This window comes from Bos mutus, chromosome 15, assembly GCF_027580195.1.
Source record: "Bos mutus isolate GX-2022 chromosome 15, NWIPB_WYAK_1.1, whole genome shotgun sequence".
Classification (NCBI taxonomy): domain Eukaryota; kingdom Metazoa; phylum Chordata; class Mammalia; order Artiodactyla; family Bovidae; genus Bos; species Bos mutus.
In genome coordinates, this window is record NC_091631.1 from 62,083,230 (window position 1) to 62,104,474 (window position 21,245).

Below are 21,245 nucleotides of genomic sequence, written 5' to 3' on the forward strand. Positions count from 1 at the left end.
CATTGGCAAGCAGGTTTTTACCGCTAGTACCACCTGGGAATCCTGTAACACTTGCAGAAATGTTGTACAATAAAAATATACTTCGCCCATTGAATTATCAGCAAGGAAACACCCACATAACAATCTCTCAGGTCAAAAAATAGAATACCGCCAGCACCACAAAAACATCTGTTCGTATCCCTTCCCAACCACTATTCCTTTCATAACCATTATCCTGGCTTCTCTCATGTTATCCTGGCATCTCACACTTGCTAAACTTTATGCCTGTTTGGTACCACTCTGTCTGTTTTTGTCTACACCAAGGTATGCCAACATAATCTTTTCTGTTCATCTGTTCTTAAATGCCATTACTCCTTCCAACTTCGTCAAAAAACTTCATGACTTCCAAGTTTCACAATATGTCTTCCAAAACCTAGTTTTAGAATATGTCAGACTACATTCCTACTGAGAGTCCTTTGCCTGTACCCAAGCCCAATCCTCCATTTCTTCTGAGGTTGAATTGTAGTAGGATGTCTTTCTCATATATATTATGTGTGGAAGATTGTACCCTGCCCTGCACAAAATGAAACTTGAAATCCTATTTTCTAAGAAAGTCTCTTCCCACTTGATTGAAACTGACTGTTGTTGCTGTTGCTAAGTCGCTTCAGTCGTGTCCAACTCTGTGCGACCCCATAGACGGCAGCCCACCAGGCTCCGTCCCTGGGATTCTCCAGGCAAGAACACTGGAGTGGGTTGCCATTTCCTTCTCCAAATCATGAAAGTAAAAGGTGAAAGTGAAGTCGCTCAGTCATGTCCGACTCTTAGTGACCCCATGGACTGCAGCCCACCAGGCTCCTCCATCCATGGGATTTTCCAGGCAAGAGTACTGGAGTGGGGTGCCATGGCCTTCTCCATTGAAACTGACTACCTGGATGTAATTTTTACTGATTTCCCCACAATAAGGATTTTCACGTGCTCCATACCCATTATTATGTTACCAGTGTCACATTAACAGAATTTGATAATGATTGCTATACATTTTTCTAGATTTTTCCCATTATATATTTCATATTGTTAATATTTTCTAAACTGTGAATGATCTATGACAGTATATAAGTATTTTCTCATATGCCCTTTTTTCTAACTATTGCACTTCTTTTATTTGTCAAGGTCTCCTCATGACATACTTCTTTATAACTTTCTCACATTCCATAGGCTCGAAAAGGTGCCTTTTGTTCTATACTGTTACAGTTATTAGCATGTTTTATTATGACTTTCTGTTCTGTATCTGCCTCCCTTTCTAAATCACCAAAGGCAAATTGGGTCATTCATCTTTATATCCCAGTACTGATCATATGATTGCTATTCAGTGTGTAATCTTAAACAGTACACAATAACATCAAATGTTAGTTATGCAAAATGTACTTGGCCCCATTTCACCTTCTTAATGAATATATCAAATAGTATGGTAGAAGTTGAAAAGTCAGCAGTTTTGAAAAAACTGTGTTTGTAGCCAGTTTTTATATGTTGGTACATATTAAATGTTCTTAAAAGTATATTTTTTTTTCTTCATGTGTCATCTGTTTTCTAAAAAGCTTGAAAAACAATTTGACACTTGTATAAATAGGCATCAGTGATAAGAGAAGTATCTGTAAATCTTTTGGTACTCAAAAAAATGAGAGAATTTATCATATTTCCATTTGCTGGTATGTCAAAGATTAGTTATCTCCTTGGAAAATATGTTTAACACTAAAGATGACTACCTCAGGCTGTTATATACACTCAACATATGTTTCTGCCATCCTGATATTTTACAGATGATCCATCTGGTCAACCCTCATTTTGTACTTCCTATCAAAATGAAGACACATCAAATATTTTGAAGAATGGCAGCAACCATGATGAGCTTAGACAGGAAGCCCAGGAACATTTTTCCCACATAGACTCTAGCATCCAGAAAAAGGCGTTTAAAACAGTTGTATCTACTGAACAGAAGTGTAACCTTGATATTACCTTTGAGTCTGTGCCCAGTTTGAGTGACTTTAATGAAAGAGTAAACTCTGATGCTGAATGTAATCAGCATTGTGCTGAATTATACACCAGTCAGATGTCCACTGAGACTGAAATGGCTCTGGAAGTTGAAAAGAATTCTTTATCTCCCAATGTACAGAATGAATCTCAGTTACAGCCCGATCAGTCTCCTATACCAATAAGTTCAGTTGTTTCCCTTGGTGGTGAAACTAACAGTGAGAACTTAATTCTTTCTGGAAAAACTTCTCAGCTTTTACCCCAAAATATTCCATTAGCTGGAAAGGCATCTAAAAAAGGTCAATTTTGTGAAAGTTCTGATGATACAAGAAGACTTAAAGCTGATTTCCATAATTCCAAGTCACCAGATTCTAGAGAAATTCATCAGAATAAAATTGAAATTAATAATGTGTTACCAGTTACATCACAGCATCTTAGAGATTGCCAAGATAATTCTTCGCTTCAGATATTACCTGCGTCTATTGAAAATTCGGGTTTAACTGTATCTGAACAAAAAGGAGAAATTCACCTTGAAGATTCTGTATCTTCAATTAAACAACCGTCTAATGATTCATCATCTGTTGAGTTAAATCATACAATACATGAAACTCAGTCCTCCAAGTCTGAGAAAGCTGCTTTGGATTCACAAGAGCCTTCATCTTCTGTAAAAGAAGATGGAGATAGTATTTTTCTCTCTTTAGGTGAAAATAACTGTGAAGAAGTTACACTGATGCCTTCAGAAAGTAATCCTATAGAAGATAGACATTCTCTTCCTTCAGAATCTGTGTGTTCTTCAATGAGGGAGTCTCATCCTGAGTCCCAGAATACTAATAATAAACCTGCTAACGACAAATCTACAGAGATAGATGCATCAAATATAGTCTCTCTCAAAATTATCATCAGTGATGATCCATTTGTTTCCTCAGATACTGAACTTAACAGTGCAGTTTCTAGTATCAGTGGAGAAAACTTGCCAACTATAATTTTGTCTTCTCCTGCTAAATCACCTGCCAGAAATGCAGAATTAGTTAAATGCCTGTCTTCCGAAGAAACCACAGGTGCTATCTCATCTGCTGAAGGAACTGGGGATTCAGCCTCAATGGAACAGAGCCTTTTAGCACTCAAACCTGAGGACTCTAAAGTAAACAACATGCAGAATGAAGACAGCATTGCTCTTTCAACCAATGTTACGCCATGTGTTTCCAAGGATGGAGGATACATACAGTTAATGCCAGCTACGAGCACAACTTTTGGCAATTCAAGTAATATTTTGATAGCTACTTGTGTAACTGATCCAACAGCCTTAGGAACAACTGTCAGTCAGTCAAATGTTGTGGTGTTGCCTGGAAATTCTGCACCTATGACTGCTCAACCTCCACTATCTCAATTACAGACACCCCCAAGGTCAAATAGTGTATTTGCTGTCAATCAAGCTGTGTCACCCAACTTTTCACAAGGTAACTAAGAACATCATAGTGAAGTTCATTTCTCTGGAACGGGATCTACTTTAGTTTGTGTGTGTAATGATTGACTAGAAGGTAATAAATCATGGATGATGGTATAAGATTCAGAAATTTGTGATTATGCCTTCTGTACTTTAGAGAATTCAGTCATACTTCTTTTTTAATCTACTGCTCAGCTATGAAATTCAGTGGTTTAGTGTTTCACTTCTTTTTCTTTCCACACTTCTCAATCCGTGTCTAAGCTATAAGAAAAAGAGCAGTGGGGAGACTAATTCATCAAAAAGCTGTATACCTACTAAAACCCAATGTTGTGGGAGATTTTTCTTAAATAGCTGTTTAGAGTCTTGGTTTTCCAGCAATTTATTACCTATTTGGACAAACTTCCAAGACAAAAACTTGAATTTCTCCCTCTGTAATACTCTGTAATTTCTCACTATTTTCCACCTTTGAAAATTGATCCCTGTCTTTTGAATTCTTTGTTTATAGGAGGACTTGTGGCATTTATTACATGCCATTTTATATGTAGTTCCTGATTGAATGCCTGTCATGATGGTCATTCTTGATTGTATGTTCCTTATAGTTGGAGTTTGTGGCACATTCATCTATACTTCTTATTTATTGATTCCCAAGCTCTTTTCCCCTCTTTTTTTTTTCTTTTTACATTTAGGCATACAGTTAAAGCAGATTAAATATTAGCAGTTAAGTATCAAGCCTGATGGATCTAAAGTTAAAGAAAGGGTCAGAATTAGTAGGCCGTGTGGGTCTTCAGCCGAAGCTTGGAGAAATAAGTAGTATTTGGAGTAAAAGGAAGGGAATCTTAAGCAGCACAAGGATAGGTGGATATTTGAGAGACTGAAAAGTGTTCATGAAGGTGAGGAGATCAAACTTACAGGAACAGTTAATGAATTTATTAGGAAAAGATTCATTTATAGGACAGGGTTAAATGAATTATAATAGCCGTAGACTATATGGTTGATGTTTCCTTGTGAACATTGTACTTTCCCCCACAGTTTTGACTTGTTGCTCACTTATCTGGACCTTTTTGGACAAATACCACTGAGATAATAGTTTGGGTTTGTGAGTAAATCTTAGATTTATCAGTCTTCAGTTAGGACATAATTTTATGGTAAAAGATTCAGACCTGAAACCTGTACTACCAACTTTTCAATCATTTTCACTGTTTTTTCTAGAGGGGAATCAAGGTTACAACTGTAATATGATCTCCTGGCTATAGAGTCTTATGCTTACTCATGACGTTTAGCTTCACTAAATGCCATAGAATACTTTACTTCATATTGACTTTTTCTCAATTTGTTAGTCTTGCTGTTGTCCCTAAATTAATTTTTTTAAGGAGAGTAGATTTATATAAAAAGGAATTTATAATTGTATAGAATTTATTTCAAATTAATAATTACTTTGGTGCCTTGTATTTATGAAAGAAAAATCTCATTTTATTGAGAATTGTTTTTTTTGTTGTCATCATTGTTTTTGAAGGATCTGCCATTATAATCGCTTCTCCGGTCCAACCTGTACTGCAAGGAATGGTGGGAATGATTCCTGTGTCTGTGGTTGGACAGAATGGAAATACCTTTTCTGCTCCTCCTCGGCAGGTAAGATTTATGAACTGAAAATGGCTCAGTGCCACTTTTCAAACAAAATACAGTTAATGGCTTCTTCTCTTCTAGGTCCTTCATATGCCTTTGGCAGCACCTGTATGCAATAGAAGTATCTCTCAATTCCCTATCCCTCAAAAATCTTTGAAGAGTCAGGGACTAAAAAACAAACCTTGTACAGGTATGTTTTTGAGTTGATTCATGTCAACTTTATGTAATCTTTTTGTTTTTTGTTTTCTTTAATATTAATAGCTTTCCTAACTGTGATTGTCTAACCTTTGCTTAAAGTTTTTTGCAGTAAATAGAAAAAAAAATGGAACAGAACAGAATTTAGAAAGATCATGTATTTATAGGAACTTGTATGTAGTAGAGATAACATCAAAAGTCAGAAGAAACAGAATGGTTTGTTTAATAAATGAAATCTACCAGCTATTATGTATTACAGGGAAAAAATAATCTCTTCCTCACACTATATATAAAATTAGGAATTCCAAGAAGATTAACAGGTAAAAGTGAACAGCAAAACAAATAATAAAAGAAAATATAGAAGAATCCTAATGAGGGCTGAAATAAAGGATTGCTTTTGAAAAATTAAAAAAGAATAATTTATAAATGGAAAAAATTTGATAATGCTGACTACTCTAAAGTAAATGATTTTTAGTACAATAAAAGACAGCATATGCAAAGTAACATGAGATTTTCATTCAAGACCTTTATGAATATTGTGCTGAGTTCTCAAACTTCTCTAGCTCAGACTTTTTAATCTTCATGGGTGACAAAATGCCTAACCTTAGGAACTTTTGACTAGTTTCATTTCTAAGTCTTTTTTAATATTCTTTTCAGCCAATCCCTCCCATACCTTTACCTTTAATGTTTTATTAGACCTATACAGTCAGCAAAAACAAGACCAGGAGCTGACTGTGGCTCAGATCATGAACTCCTTATTGCCAAATTCAGACTGAAATTGAAGAAAGTAGGCAAAGCCACTAGACCATTCAGATATGACCTAAATCACATCCCTTATGATTATACAGTGAAGGTGAGAAATAGATTTAAGGGCCTAGATCTGATAGATAGAGTGCCTGATGAACTGTGGAATGAGGTTCGTGACATTGTACAGGAGACAGGGATCAAGACCATTCCCATAGAAAAGAAATGCAAAAAAGCAAAATGGCTGTCTGGGGAGACCTTACAAATAGCTGTGAAAAGAAGAGAAGCAAAAAGCAAAGGAGAAAAGGAAAGATATAAGCATCTGAATGCAGAGTTCCAAAGAATAGCAAGAAGAGATAAGAAAGCCTTCTTCAGCCATCAATGCAAAGAAATAGAGGAAAACAACAGAATGGGAAAGACTAGAGATCTCTTCAAGAAAATCAGAGATACCAAAGGAACATTTCATGCAAAGATGAGCTCGATAAAGGACAGACATTGTATGAACCTAACAGAAGCAGAAGATACTAAGAAGAGATGGCAAGAATACACAGAAGAACTGTACAAAAAAGATCTTCATGACCCAGATAATCACGATGGTGTGATCACTGACCTAGAGCCAGACATCCTGGAAAGTGAAGTCAAGTGGGCCTTAGAAAGCATCACTACGAACAAAGCTAGTGGAGGTGATGGAATTCCGGTTGAGCTATTCCAAATCCTGAAAGATGATGCTGTGGAAGTGCTGCACTCAATATGCCAGCAAATTTGGAAAACTCAGCAGTGGCCACAGGACTGGAAAAGGTCAGTTTTCATTCCAATCCCAAAGAAAGGCAATGCCAAAGAATGCTCAAACTACCGCACAATTGCAGTCATCTCACATGCTAGTAAAGTCATGCTCAAAATTCTCCAAGCCAGGCTTCAGCAGTATGTGAACCGTGAACTTCCTGATGTTCAAGCTGGTTTTAGAAAAGGCAGAGGAACCAGAGATCAAATTGCCAACATCCGCTGGATCATGGAAAAAGCAAGAGAGTTCCAGAAAAACATCTATTTGACTATGCCAAAGCCTTTGACTGTGTGGATCACAATCAACTGTGGAAAATTCTGAAAGAGATGGGAATACCAGACCACCTGATCTGCCTCTTGAGAAATTTGTATGCAGGTCAGGAAGCAACAGTTAGAACCGAACATGGAACAACAGACTGGTTCCAAATAGGAAAAGGAGTTCGTCAAGGCTGTATATTGTCATCCTGTTTATTTAACTTATATGCAGAGTACACCATGAGAAACGCTGGACTGGAAGAAACACAAACTGGAATCAAGATTGCCGGGAGAAATATCAATAACCTGAGATATGCAGATGACACCACCGTTATGGCAGAAAGTGAAGAGGAACTAAAAAGCCTCTTGATGAAAGTGAAAGTGGAGAGTGAAAAAATTGGCTTAAAGCTCAACATTCAGAAAACGAAGATCGTGGCATCCGGTTCCATCACTTCATGGGAAATAGATGGGGAAACAGTGGAAACAGTGTCAGACTTTATTTTTCTGGGCTCCAAAATCACTACAGATGGTGACTGCAGCCATAAAATTAAAAGACGCTTACTCCTTGGAAGGAAAGGTATAACCAACCTAGGTAGCATATTCAAAAGCAGAGACGTTACTTTGCCAACAAAGGTTCGTCTAGTCAAGGCTATGGTTTTTCCTGTGGTCATGTATGGATGTGAGAGTTGGACTGTGAAGAAGGCTGAGAGCCGAAGAATTGATGCTTTTGAACTGTGGTGTTGGAGAAGACTCTTGAGAGTCCCTTGGACTGCAAGGAGATCCGACCAGTCCATTCTGAAGGAGATCAGCCCTGGGATTTCTTTGGAAGGAATGATGCTAAAGCTGAAACTCCAGTACTTTGGCCACCTCATGCGAAGAGTTGACTCATTGTAAAAGACTCTGATGCTGGGAGGGATTGGGGCAAGAGGAGAAGGGGACGACAGAGGATGAGATGGCTGGATGGCATCACTGACTCGATGGACGTGAGTCTGAGTGAACTCCGGGAGTTGGTGATTGACAGGGAGGCCTGGGGTGCTGTGATTCATGGGGTCGCAAAGAGTCAGACACAACTGAGCGACTGATCTGATCTGATCTGATGTAATTTTGAACAGTAACCTCTCTCTAAATACTCTCATTTTCATGGATATACCATTGAATCTGTCTTCAACCAGTGAGAGCTCTTACTACCTGAATCCTTACCTTTACCTGAATTTTCACTTGGGTTCATTTCATTCCCTATCTAGGCTAAACCCCAGAATCTACCACATCAGCCATTTTTCCCACTATTCCTAAACACTTTCATATTCACATTCTTCTAACATGTCTGCTTGATACCCTCTAGTCATGGATCTATGCAGCCAGAGATTCTCTGCCTTTATACCTGGGCTTCTTAGCAATGCTTTAGAACATCACTTTGCTGACAAAGATCCGTATAGTCAAAGTTAAGGTTTTTCCAATAGTCATGTACAGATGTGAGAGTTGGACCATAAAGAAGGCTGAGTGCCAAAGAATTGATGTGTTCAAATTGTGCTGGGGAAGACTCTTGAGAGTCTCTTGGAATGCAAGGAGATCAAACCAGTCCATCCTAAAGGAAATCAACCCTTGAATATTCATTGGAAGGAGTGATGCTGAGCTGAAGCTCCAGTACTTTGGCCACCTGATGCAAAGAGCTGACTCATTGGAGAAGACCCTGATGCTGGGAAAGATTGAAGGCAGGAGGAGAAGGGGACGACAGAGGATGAAATGGTTGGATAGCATCACCGACTCATGGATATGAATTTTCACAAACTCCGGGAGACAGGGAAGCCTGATGTGCCACAGTCCCATGGGGTCCCAAAAAGTCAAACATGACTTAATGACTGCAGAAGTGATGCCATTCAGTAACACTTAAAATTTTCTCACCCTCACTGCCATTTAGTGATCATTTTAAATGCTTACCTGTCTTCTTTTTTCCCATTTCTCCTTCATACTATTTCATACTTACACAGGTTTTCTCACATCTATTCAGTCACTACTATCCTCACTCTAAGCCAATGATTTTGATTTTTATCAATAGTAACGTCCATTTTTTCACATCACTCCCACTAAATATGTACCCATTCATCTAAAATCATTCTTCCCTTTTCCCTTCTTTCTTAGAGAAATATTTCATTCTTTCTAAGGTTAATGCAGTCTACCTTCTGTCTTCTGTGTATCTTCATCTTTTCTTTCTTTGGCTCCTTCCCTCTGTGGCTATTCAACTATCGATACAAGGATCATTCCCACCATTCCTTTAGGGTTTTTCCACCTGCCAGCCCTTTATCCCCAACCCTCTTTATCTCCCAGTCTTTGTTCATCCATATTATGTCCTTTCTCATGTTTCTACTAAAACTGTTTAAACTCACCAGTGACCTCCTAATACTGCCATATCCATTGGATGTTTTCCATTCTTACTTTACCGTCTAACAGTTGATACTCTTGGTAGCTTCTAGAATGAATGCATTCCTCCCTTTCTAATTTTATGTAACTTAAGATCTACATACTCTACATATCTAAGTCTCTCTTCTTCCTCAAAAACCTCCTCTGCCTACCTTTTACCTCTTGGTTAGTGTCAACATGTATTCCTCATTTATTCTTCATATCCGTGCGAGTGCCCATCTGTAAGACCTTCATCATCTCCTACCTCTAATATTTTTAGCCATCTAAGTAGAATTCCTATTTCTAATTCATCTTCTGTGCCATCGCCAGAGTGACGTCCTAAAACAAATCTATTCATACATCATCCCTAGTTAAAACTCTTAAAAGATTCTCTATAAAACCTTTTGAATAATACACAAAGTCCTCCACAGTATCATCTTTGCTTTCCTTCCCAGCTTCATATCTTGCTGCCCTTCCACATAAACTCAGAAGTCCTTGGAAATTAAAATATGGATATTAAAACTCCAGAGCATGTCCTCTCAGTGACATAGGTTTGCAAACATGACACCTTAAATAAGCAGAATTTTTAAATAGGAATAAAGTGTTTTGTTTAAGTAACTTTTTGGATCTAAGTACTGCCCTTAACTGTTACATTGATCATTGTAATCTGTAGATCAAAGACTGGATTCATATTTACCTGAAGTTGAAGCAGGTCATTTGTTACATATTTCTTCAGTAAAATGATTATCTTGTATATACTACCAAGCTGTTTTTTTAGATCCAGTATATTAAAGTATTTCATTTATACATTAGCTATAGCTTAAATTTTTCTCATGATGTCAGATTCTGTGATCTGTTCTATTTTCTTTCAGAAAAATGTACTTTCAGGAATGTTTTTCTTTTCTAATTAACTTGTTTATAATTCCAGGGAAACAGGTAAATAATTTGGTGGATTCATCAAGTCACTCAGTTGGATGTCATGCACAGCGGTGAGCATAAACATAGTTTCTGTCATAGAGTATTTGAATGCTCAAGTTAAAAACAAAGAATTTCTTTATGTGGCTAAGAAAAAATTTTTTTTTCTTGTAGAACTGAAGTTTCTGACAAGATTATGGCTACAGATCTTGGGAAAAAATTGGAAGAAACCACAGTTCCCTTCTCAGTAGAAAGTACAGTTCCAGTTAGCAAGCCATTTGAAAGCCACAGACGTGTGCTCTGTTTTGATACCACTGCTTCTCCTGTGGCAAATACACAGGGGACAAATCAAAAGTTGGTGTCCCAAAGCAAGGAAAGAAATGACATTTCATTTTCTAACCTTGACTCACCCATTGTGTCCTCCACCTTAAAACCCCCTGCTAATAATGCTGTCAGAAGAGAGCGGGAGAAACCTTCTATGCCTAAAATTTTATCTAAATCAGAAACTCCCATTGGCCGACATGCCACCATAAAAGAAACTCCGTCAGAAAAGAAAGTTTCACCAACAGAAACTATACTTGAATCTTTCCATAAAGCAACAGCTAATAAGGAGAATGAACTGTGCAGCGATGTGGAAAGGCAGAAAAATCCAGAAACTTCAAAACTGTCTAATGGGCAGCAAAATGGGGGTGTGCGGAATGAGAAAACTGTAACTTCACTTCAAGAGCTAACCAGAAAACAAGGCACATCCTCAAACAGTAAAAATGTCTTTTCAGTAGGTGCACCTGTGAAGGATTTGAAACAAGATCAAACCAGGTCTGCCAGTTCTTTGATTAACCCACTCACCAAACATACCACAGAAATGTTACAAGACACTCAGTGGCATAGCCCAGTAAATAGACTGACAGATAGTACTGATTTATCTGTACCCCGAACATCTAGCTCAGGAGCAGGGGAAAAACTTAAAGAAGAACCTACAGATGGTATCAAGGTCCCTTCTAGTAGGCGTTTTGGTGAAGACAGCACACCCAAAGTAATGGTCCCTCCTGTCACACCAGACTTGCCTGCCTGCAGCCCTGCCAGTGAAACAGGGAGTGAAAACAGTGTGAACATGGCCGCCCATACATTAATGATTCTCTCCAGAGCAGCCATCTCTAGGACTACTTCCTCTACTCCTCTAAAAGACAATACCCAACAATTTAGAGCATCTTCAAGAAGCACCACAAAAAAGCGGAAAATTGAGGAAGTAGATGAGCATGAGCGAAACTCCCGCACTTCTAACAAAGGTCTTGCAAATTCGTCAATGCCAATGAAAAAGAAGAAAATTAAGGCAAGTTTGAAAGTCTCTAATTTCAAAACCACACGTTGTCCTTCTTTGAGCACTCAGGTTAAAGGTCTCATCATTTTTTGCCATAGCTACTTAACATTTAACCAAGATAGCTTTGGGTTTTGATTGATAAAATACATTCTCTAGCAGTATCTCTCAGCCATTGTGGTACTCAGAAGTTAACTAGGTGAAACATTTTCCAAACAATTGCTAAGGCATTTATTTATAAACATCTTCCTTGGGAAAAGGTATTTGGTGGAAAGAATGACATAAGATGAAAAATTGGGAAGCTACTATTTGTAATTATCAAGTGAAAACTGCTTGCAGCCCCTTCATCTTAGGTTTCTTTCCCATGTCCTGCCATCTCTTCCATAGATTGTTATACTTGCTAATATGTTGGAGCAGTGTAAAAGTTAAATTTACCTGTCTTTAACCATGCTTACCTGAGGAAAGTAATATAGGATTATCACTGATAAAGTAATTTTTCCTCAATCTGTTTAGCCATTTAGTAAGTGGAATATGAATAGAAAGGTTTAAAATGTCATAAAGGAAGTATGATATCAAGGAAAGAATCCTGGTTTCTAAGCCTGGGCTGAATCCTGCATCTCCTGCTTATTGGTTCTATTACCATTAATTATTAAATAGCCTGTAACATCCCTTGAGTCTTAACTGCATCATTGGACATGAAGTTACACACATCTTACCCAATGGCTGTAAGACTAAATGTAGTGTTTGTAAAGTGTCTGGAGTATATTAAATATTTGGAACTTGAAAAGTACTTGTTACTCTTAAAATCTTAGTAAAGCTTTCTGAGGTTTACGGTTTAGCAATAATGAGTACCTTATATAAAAAGCATGTTCTATCTTGTCTCAACATTCATATACTGAATTTGTATAATGTTTTGTGCTCTAAAATAATATTGAGGTGCCATTGAAGTATACTTTATTAAACTTGGATTTATAAAAAATTGTGTCTACCTTTCTGTATAACTAAAATTCTAATGAACTAAACTTCCGACAAAAATTTTGGTAGTGTATGAAGTTCTACATGACTTAATAAGAAAGCTAGCTTTTGGGCCTTGTTTAAGTTTGATATGTCAACTTAGTTCATTTTTTCTTTCTTTCTTTTTTTGACAGAAAAAGAAGCTACCCAGTTCATTTCCAGCTGGAATGGATGTGGACAAATTTTTGTTATCATTGCATTATGATGAGTAAATATTCTGAACATATAAGAACATTGGCTATTTAAAACTACAGTTCCTTAAACTATGAGTGTAGGGAATGAGATACTGACGGAATCTGAGAGCATGACCTGCACTTTCTTTCATTGTACTGAAATTTCACTTTATTTCTAAATCATGCTGTTTTAAAACAGCTTCCTAATTTGTAAATAGATGTGCCTGGTATTGTGGAAAAAACATTTGCAGAAATGTAAGTAAAGCCAATCTGCAAAACTGTATAGCTTTAACAATTGCATCTTGTTAATATTGTGTAAATCTTATTGAAATAGAGGTTAAATCAGCCTGATGTTCTTTTATTTTTTGGTTTCTTATGATCTCTAATTTTGAAACTTACTCATCTGGAATAGTTTCTCACTTTGAGTGGGAAAATTACACTTTTCCTTATAAATTGCCTTCAGTAATTGTCCTACAAGACATCTGAAGACAGCCAGTAATTAGTGCAGAAGTGATAAGGAATTCAAATGGTAATAAAGTAACCAGAAATTAACGATTTGGGTTTTTTCCCTAGAGTGAATACTTTGCCACTCCTTACAATTGCAGTAAAGATTGTACTCCTAAAATTTTACACTTTGTCTCTTCTGGTTGTTCCGGTCTCTTTGTTTTAAGGAGAGAATATTAATGCCATTTGAACACCATTCAAGTGTTCTGATCTTTCACTTATAACTTGTAAGATCTTTTACAAAACTTTAAGCGTTTAGACTATTGAGCCATAAAAAGTTTGGTTATGTAGTAGTTGAAATTTCTTGGTATGTATATACTTTTCCCTAAATACTGGGGATTTAAAGAATTGCACTAATTCATAAACTTCTTACATAGTAGTGACCAATGCACATTTAATTTAAATTTTGTGTTCTATGTTAAAGCTTGTATGGAGGATTATCTTCTGTTGTCCTTTTAGAAAGCCATGTCCATCATAAGATGTAAAAAGAGAAATCATAGTTTTCTATTTTAATTTAGTTTCTCCTAAAATGGGCTGTGTTACACTTGGATAGAGGATGCTGTCTCTGTACCCCTTATTATAGAGTTATTCTCAAAAGGTCCTTAAGGAGAATGAAAGAGGTGCCTTCTGTATGTTAGACTCACACACATCAGTCAAGTTGAAGAATTGGTTTAAACCTTTAAATGAGTATAGAAATTATAATTCATATTTGACCAATTGTGCCTAGATATTAAAGTATGTTCTCTTAAGTGCTTTCTGTTTTGTTTATTATCAGTATATGCAAGGTTTTTTCTGAAAATGTCTATATTTATGAGTCATTTTCCTTAACTTTTTTTTTTTTAATACTGGGCCTTTAACATCCTACTTTAACACAACAGTTCTCAATGTGGAAATCACGTCTTACTTGCTGAACCTTACTGCAGAAATTTGTGTTGTAATAAATTTTTATAATGTGGAAGTGGTCTGTTTCTAAAGAACCAGGGATAGTTAATACAGTTAATGTTTATTTAACTAAGCTTGTACAGTTAGGTTTGAATAAATATTTTCATTAACTTCAAAAGTTTGAATTCTTTCATATTGGCAGTCATTCTAGTTTAGATACTTTTAATAAATCCCTTTCCAAGTCAGTTGTTGTTTTCAGAAGTTTACATAATGCTGAAGATTATAAATTTTCTTCTCATTCAATTAATTTGTATATGCTAAGTACTAAGAATTCATATACTAGTAAAATAAACTCACTTGGCCAGAATCCACTAGATAAATAGTATGAAGATAATCTGTATTCAGAGCTTTCATTTATGTTCAAGAACAAAACCATAATTCTGATTTTACCTTAAAAGTCAAAATGTGCTAGACTTAATTGCTGTACCTGGTACTGTATTTTTGCAACTACATGTAAGGATCCACTGTTTCTTTGGACATTACTTAGTGTATTCAGTTGTATGACAAATCTTAGAAGACTTACAATTAAAATATTTGATTGTTTTAGTTAGAACCATTTAGTAAATATGTTGAAATTGTACGTAAGTTAACATCCATCAGCATTCAGCCAAAGGCTAGATGTCATGACTAGTAGGAAGACCAAGGTTAAGCTTTGATAAAAGAAGTCATTTTAAAAGCATGTTGCTATATATTCTACGTTCATCATTTTTCAGACCACCATCTTTTCAGCCTCAGACTTAACTTACTGAAATTATGTATCAAATTTTGACTAATATGATGCTTTCTCTTGTAATAGAATTTCCTCTTTTTGTAAATATTAGATAACATTTTTGTATACTTTCTGGTCTTTTTGTCCTAAATTATTTTTTCTACATAATTGAACTTAAAACTGTAAATATGACTTCCTAGGTTTTTTTTTTTACTTCAGATAATATCAAGCATTATCCAGTTTTTAGCTCTTATTAAAAAATAACTAGCAGTGAACATGTTTGTAAATAAATATTTATGTTTTCGATTATTTCCTTAGGTAATATTTTAGAGGATGGAATTACCAAGTCAGAAAGTTAGTGTACATCTTTTCAAGGATCTCAATACATTTTGCCACATTCTTTAGAAAACTTTTTTCAGTTTATATTTCTGGCAGGAAATTGTCATTTCTTCCATAGCACATGCTTATCCCTTACCACAGATAATATTCAACTGTATCATTTTGGTTTCTATTTACTTCTTCTTGATTTGTTAAAATTAGGATAAGCTCTTCATCTGTATGTAATTTGTTTTGATATCTGATACGAAGAAAGAATCAGTACCTTTTTCCCTAAATATTTAACGTTTGACTCATATAACTGCTTAAAATAAGGTTTCTCTCTTCACACACATGTATAATGTCTCTTATCCTACATGGATTCCCAGTCTGTCTTTATTCACAATTCTAAAATCCAAAATGTTCTGACAGCTAATTTTTTCCCTTAAGTTTAGCATCAAAATTCATTTCAAGGCAAAATCTGACCTGGTTTGACCTGAGGCTACATGAATCTTTATATCTTTTGATACGAATATTCATATTTTTCTGGAAAAATAGTAATGTGCTTAATTAGTACACTGTTTCAGACTCAGCTGGAGGTGTTTGATACATACACTACTTCTAAAAAATTCTAAATATTCTGAATGCTGACACCCAGTTAACCAGAGTTATAAAATCAAAGGTTTTGTACCTATATTATTAATAAATTTGTATACATATAAATACAGTATATAGTGTAGAGATTATTTTGTGCCATTGATGAAAGCATTATAGCTTTGTGTCTTTTTAACTATTCTGATTTTTTTCAAGAATTCATCTCTTATGCTTCCAGACTAACTTTAGAATCACTTGTATTTTTTCCAAGTTAAAATGATACTTGAATATTCATTTGAAATACATTAACCCTATGAGTTAATGATACTGAAAGAGGCTAACAGTAATATGGTATATATCCATAATTTTGTAGTTATCCCTATTCTCATAAATTTCTTGTTAAACTGGATATTATGGTGTTTTTTGCTATTTTTAGGGAACTGCATTCCAGTATTTTAACTAAGTAAAAATTTTATGAAAACCTAAAAGGGAAAACGGAGAAGGCAATGGCACCCCACTCCAGTACTCTTGCCTGGAAAATCCCATGGACAGAGGAGCCTGGTAGGCTGCAGTCCATGGGGTCGCTAAGAGTCGGGCACGATTGAGCGACTTCACTTTCACTTTTCACTTTCATGCATTGGAGAAGGAAATGGCAACCCACTCCAGTGTTCTTGCCTGGAGAATCCCAGGGACGGAGGAGCCTGGTGGGCTTCCATCTATGGGGTCGCACAGAGTCGGACACGACTGAAGTGACTTAGCAGCAGCAAAAGGGAAAAGGTGCATAAAATATTGTTATATAGTTCAGTGAATTTTCTAGAAGTACACAAATCCACACAAATCACCAAGGTCAAGACTAGAACATTATCAGTACCCTAGAATCCCCCCATATTCCTTCTAGTAACTAACTGCTAACCCCACAGGTAATTATTCTGACTTCTAAAACTATAGTTTTAGCTCTTCTTACCTTTGCATAAATTGACTTATCAGGATATAGTGAGTTTTACTTCTCTTGCACAAAGTTGAGATCCATTCACGTATCTAATTCAGTTGTCATCATTGTAGTGATTTTTCATTGTATTTATCCACATTGTATTGTACCACTGTTAATCTCTTGTGTATTTGAACATATAGATTATTTCCAGTTTGGAGCTGTTATGAACAGAACTGCTGTGAATATCCCTGTGTATATTTTTTGATGAATGTATTACACTTTTCACTTGTGTGTGTGTGTGTGTGTATATATATATATATATATTTAGGAGGGGAGCGTTGGGTCATATGGTTGCATATATCTAACCTTACTCAGATTTTTCAGTTTGCAGAGTGGCTATACTAAGTCATATGACTGTCAGCAGTGTAAGGAGAGTTCCAGTTGTCAGTCGCTGTCGATATAAGTTCTTTTTCAGATGGACATCTAAAGTCTGAATATTTTGCCATTTTTTCTTCTAAGTTTTATTCAGCCTTTTATATTTTGATAAATAATCCATCTGTAATGGATTTCCCATTTGTATATCCAGTTAACACACTACAATTTGTTGAGAGGGATTCCCAGGAGGAACAGTGGTAAAGAATCCACCTACTGATGCAGGAGATGTGGGTTCGATCCCTGGGTCAGGAAGATTCCCTGGAGGAGGAAATGGCAACCCAATCCAGTATTCTTGCCTGGGAAATCCCAAGGACAGAGAAGCCTGGTGGGATACAGTTCATGGGGTGGGCAAAGAAACAAGACTTAGAACAGCATGGCATATCCAGCACATTTATTGAGAAAGATTCTCCTTTCCCAAATATGTTGTACTGTTATGCTGTCATAAGCTGGTAAACTGAGTATGTGTGGATTTGCCTCTGGACTCCCAATCTGTTTCATTGGTCTGTTTTTGTAAAGATATACCAGTAGCGCAACACCTTAAGTACTATAGGAAGTCTATTTTGTGTCCTTTTTTTTGCTATTTGGACCCCTTACGGAATAGACTTTATGGAGCTAATGACTTTGCTGATGCTTATTTTTAATTTGCTAAAGATAAATGGTTTCAATATAATTATTTTCTAATCTCTTCTTTGTTGTTGTTCGGTCACCAAGTTATGTCCAACTCTTTGCAGCCCCACAGACCAGCGTGCCAGGCTTCCCTGTCCCTCACCTTCTCCTCAAGTTTGCCCAAGTTCATATCCATTGTATTGGTGATGCCATCCAACCATCTCTTCCTCTGTTGCCCCCTTCTCCTCCTGCCCTCAGTCTTTCCTAGCATCAGGGTCTTTTCCAGTGAGTCAGCTGTTCACATCAGGTGACCTAAGTACTAGAGCTTCAGCATCAGCATCAGTCCTTCCAATGAGTATTCAGGGTTGATTTCCTTTAAGATTGACTGGTTGGATCTCCTTGCAGTCCAAGGGACCCTCAAAAGTCTTCTCCAACACCACAGTTCAAAAGCATCAATTCTTTGATGCTCTGTCTTCTTTATGGTCCAGGTCTCACATCCGTACGTGACAAATGGAAAGACTATAGCCTTGACTATATGGACCTTTGTCCACAAAGTGATGTCCCTGCTTTTTAATATACTGTCTAGGTTTGCTGTAGCTTTTTCCTGCCGAGAAGTATTTTCATGGCTGCAGTCACCATCCACAGTGACGTTTGCAGGAAATCTGTCAGTGCCTCCATCTTGTCCCCTTCTATTTGCCATGAAGTTATGGGCAGGATGCCATGAGCTTAGTTTTTTGAATGTTAAGTTTTAAGCCAGCTTTTTCACACTCCTCTTTCACCTTCATCAAGAGGCCCTTTAGTTCCTCTTCACTTTCTGCCATTAAAGTGGTATCGTCTTTATATCTAAGGTTGTTGGTATTTCTCCCGGAAATCTTGATCCAGCCCGTAACTCATCCAGCCAAGCATTTCACATGATGTGCTCTGTGTATAAGTTAAATAAACAGGGTGACAATAAAAAGCCTTGTACGCCTTTCTCAATTCTGAGCTAGTCAATTGTTCCATATAAGTTCTAACTTGCTTCTTGACCCACATACAGGTTTCTCAGGTGACCTCTAAGATGATCTGGTATCCCATCTCTAAAAGTTTTCCAGTTTATTATGATCCATAGAGTCAAAGCCTTTACCATAGTCAGTGAAACAGTAGTACATGTTTTTCTGGAACTCCCTGGCTTTCTGTATGATCCAACGGATGTTGGCAATTTGATCTCTGGTTCCTCTGCCTTTTCTAAACCCTGCTTGAACATCTGCAAGTTCTCGGTTCACATACTGCTGAAGCCAGCCTAGCTTGAAGAATTTTGAACATAACCTTACTAGCATGGGAGATGAGTGCAATCTTAGGAATTGGGATGAAGACCTCTCCAGTCTTGTGGCCCCTGCTGAGTTTTCCAAATTTACTGACATATTGAGGGCAGCACTTTAATAGCATCTTCTTTTAGGATTTTAAACAGCTCTGATGGAATTCCATCACCTCTACTAGCTTTATTGGCAGCAGTGCTTCCTAAGGCCCATTTGACTTCATACTGCAGAACGTCTGGCTCTGGGTGGATGACCCCACGTGGTTATCTGGGTCATTAAAATCTTTTTTGTACATTTCTATATATTCTTGCCATCTCTTCTTGATCTGTTTCTATTAGGTCTATACCGTTTCTCTGTATTGTGTCCATCTTTGGGTGACATTTTCCTTTGATATTTTCAGTTTTCTTGGAGATCTCTAGTCTTTCCCCTTCTGTTGTTTTCCTCTGTTTCCTTCCATTATTCATTGGAGAAGGCTTTCTTGTCTCTTGCTATTCTCTGGAACTCTGCACTTAGTTGGGTGTGCCTTTGACTTTCTCCCTTGCTTTTTGCTTCTCTTCTTTCCTCAGCTATTTGTAAAGCCTCCTCAGACAACCACTTTGCCTTCTTGCAAAGAAAATTTCTTTTTCTTTGGGAAGGTTTTGTTCGCTGCCTCCTGTACAATATTACGAACCTCTGTGCATAGTTCTTCAGGCATTCTGTTTACTAGATCTAATCCCTTGAATCTATCTGTCACCTCTACTTAATATTCATAGGGGATTTAAGTCATATCTGACTGCCTTAGTGGTTTTCCCCGCTTTCGTTAGGTCAAACCTTAATTTTGCTATAAGGAGCTGATGATCTGAGCCACAGCTCCAGATCTCGTTCTTGCTGACTGTATAGAGCTCCATCTTTCTCTACAAAGAATGAATATAATCAATCTGATTTTGGTATTGACTGTTTTTGATGTCCATGTATAAAGTCATCTCTTGTGTTGCTAGAAGAGGGTGTTTGCTATGACCAGTGTGTTCTCTTGGCAAAACTGTTAATCTTTGCCCTTCTTGATTTTGTACTCCAAGGCCAAACTTGCCTATTACTGCAGGTATCTCTTGACTTCCTACTTATGCCTTCCAATCCACTATGATGAACAAGACATTTTTTGATGTTCTAGGAGGTCTTGTAAGTCTTCATAAAACTGATCAACTTCAGCTTTTCTTTCCAGCTTCAATTTCTTCTTACAACAAATAGTTATTTCTGTTATAACTAATAATGATCAAAGTAGGCTTTCTTGTCTTATTCTTTAATAGGAATGCTGAGTATAATTTTGGCTTTTGTTTGTAGAGTTTTAAGAATTTATATCAAGGGAGTTCCCTAGTGGCCCAGTGGTTAGGATTTTGGGATTTCATTGCCATGGCCTGGTTTCAATTCCTGGTCAGAGAACTGAGATCCTATGAGCCACCAGCCAAGAAAAATGTAAAAAAATTATATCAGGATTATCTGTTCAACCTAGTTGGATGCTCTTCTAATATCAATTATTTTTATTAAATAAAAATTAAATCCAGAATTTCTCTTTTTATTTCTAACCCTAATATTGTATACTTTGCAGTCTTAGTGTTTCTTTAAACAAAACTAAATTTGAAAAAAAAAAAAAAAACTAAATTTGATTTGCCCAATTTCTGTTTAAATATTTACTGATGTTGGTTTCAAGCTTAAATTCCAATATTTTACATGAACTTGAAACTTTCTAATGTGTCTGAATATTGGAATAATAAAGGGTACCTATTTTTAATGTGATACTTAAATAAGACAATATATGTAAAGCATTTAGGTCACTGAAACATAATAAGCATTTTAACATCTAGCTGCTACTCTAGCTGATGCTGATTTTTATTTTCTGTGACTGTTTTTAATGGATAGTTGGTTTACAATATTACACTAGTTTCAGGTGTATAGCAAAATACTCAGTCATATATGTGTGTGTGTGTGTGAATGTATATTTTTTTCAGATTCTTTTCCCTTACAGGTTATTACAAAATATTGAGTATAGGTCCCTGGGCTATACAGAAGATCCTTGTT

General features: G+C 36.5%; 1 protein-coding gene across 3 annotated transcripts in view; it reads left to right on the forward strand.

The window, feature by feature from the left end:
- NPAT (nuclear protein, coactivator of histone transcription) overlaps positions 1-21,245 on the forward strand; it is a 61,097-nt gene that overhangs the window by 39,126 nt on the left and 726 nt on the right. For all 3 annotated transcript variants that reach the window (XM_005903799.3, XM_070384272.1, XM_070384273.1), the window contains 6 exons: positions 1,797-3,464; positions 4,965-5,080; positions 5,156-5,264; positions 10,374-10,434; positions 10,535-11,690; positions 12,824-21,245. The exon at positions 12,824-21,245 is cut by the window's right edge. In XM_005903799.3, coding sequence (XP_005903861.1) covers positions 1,797-3,464; positions 4,965-5,080; positions 5,156-5,264; positions 10,374-10,434; positions 10,535-11,690; positions 12,824-12,901 — 3,188 coding nt within the window. In that variant the 3' untranslated portion in view covers positions 12,902-21,245. The remainder of the gene's footprint in view (positions 1-1,796; positions 3,465-4,964; positions 5,081-5,155; positions 5,265-10,373; positions 10,435-10,534; positions 11,691-12,823) is intronic.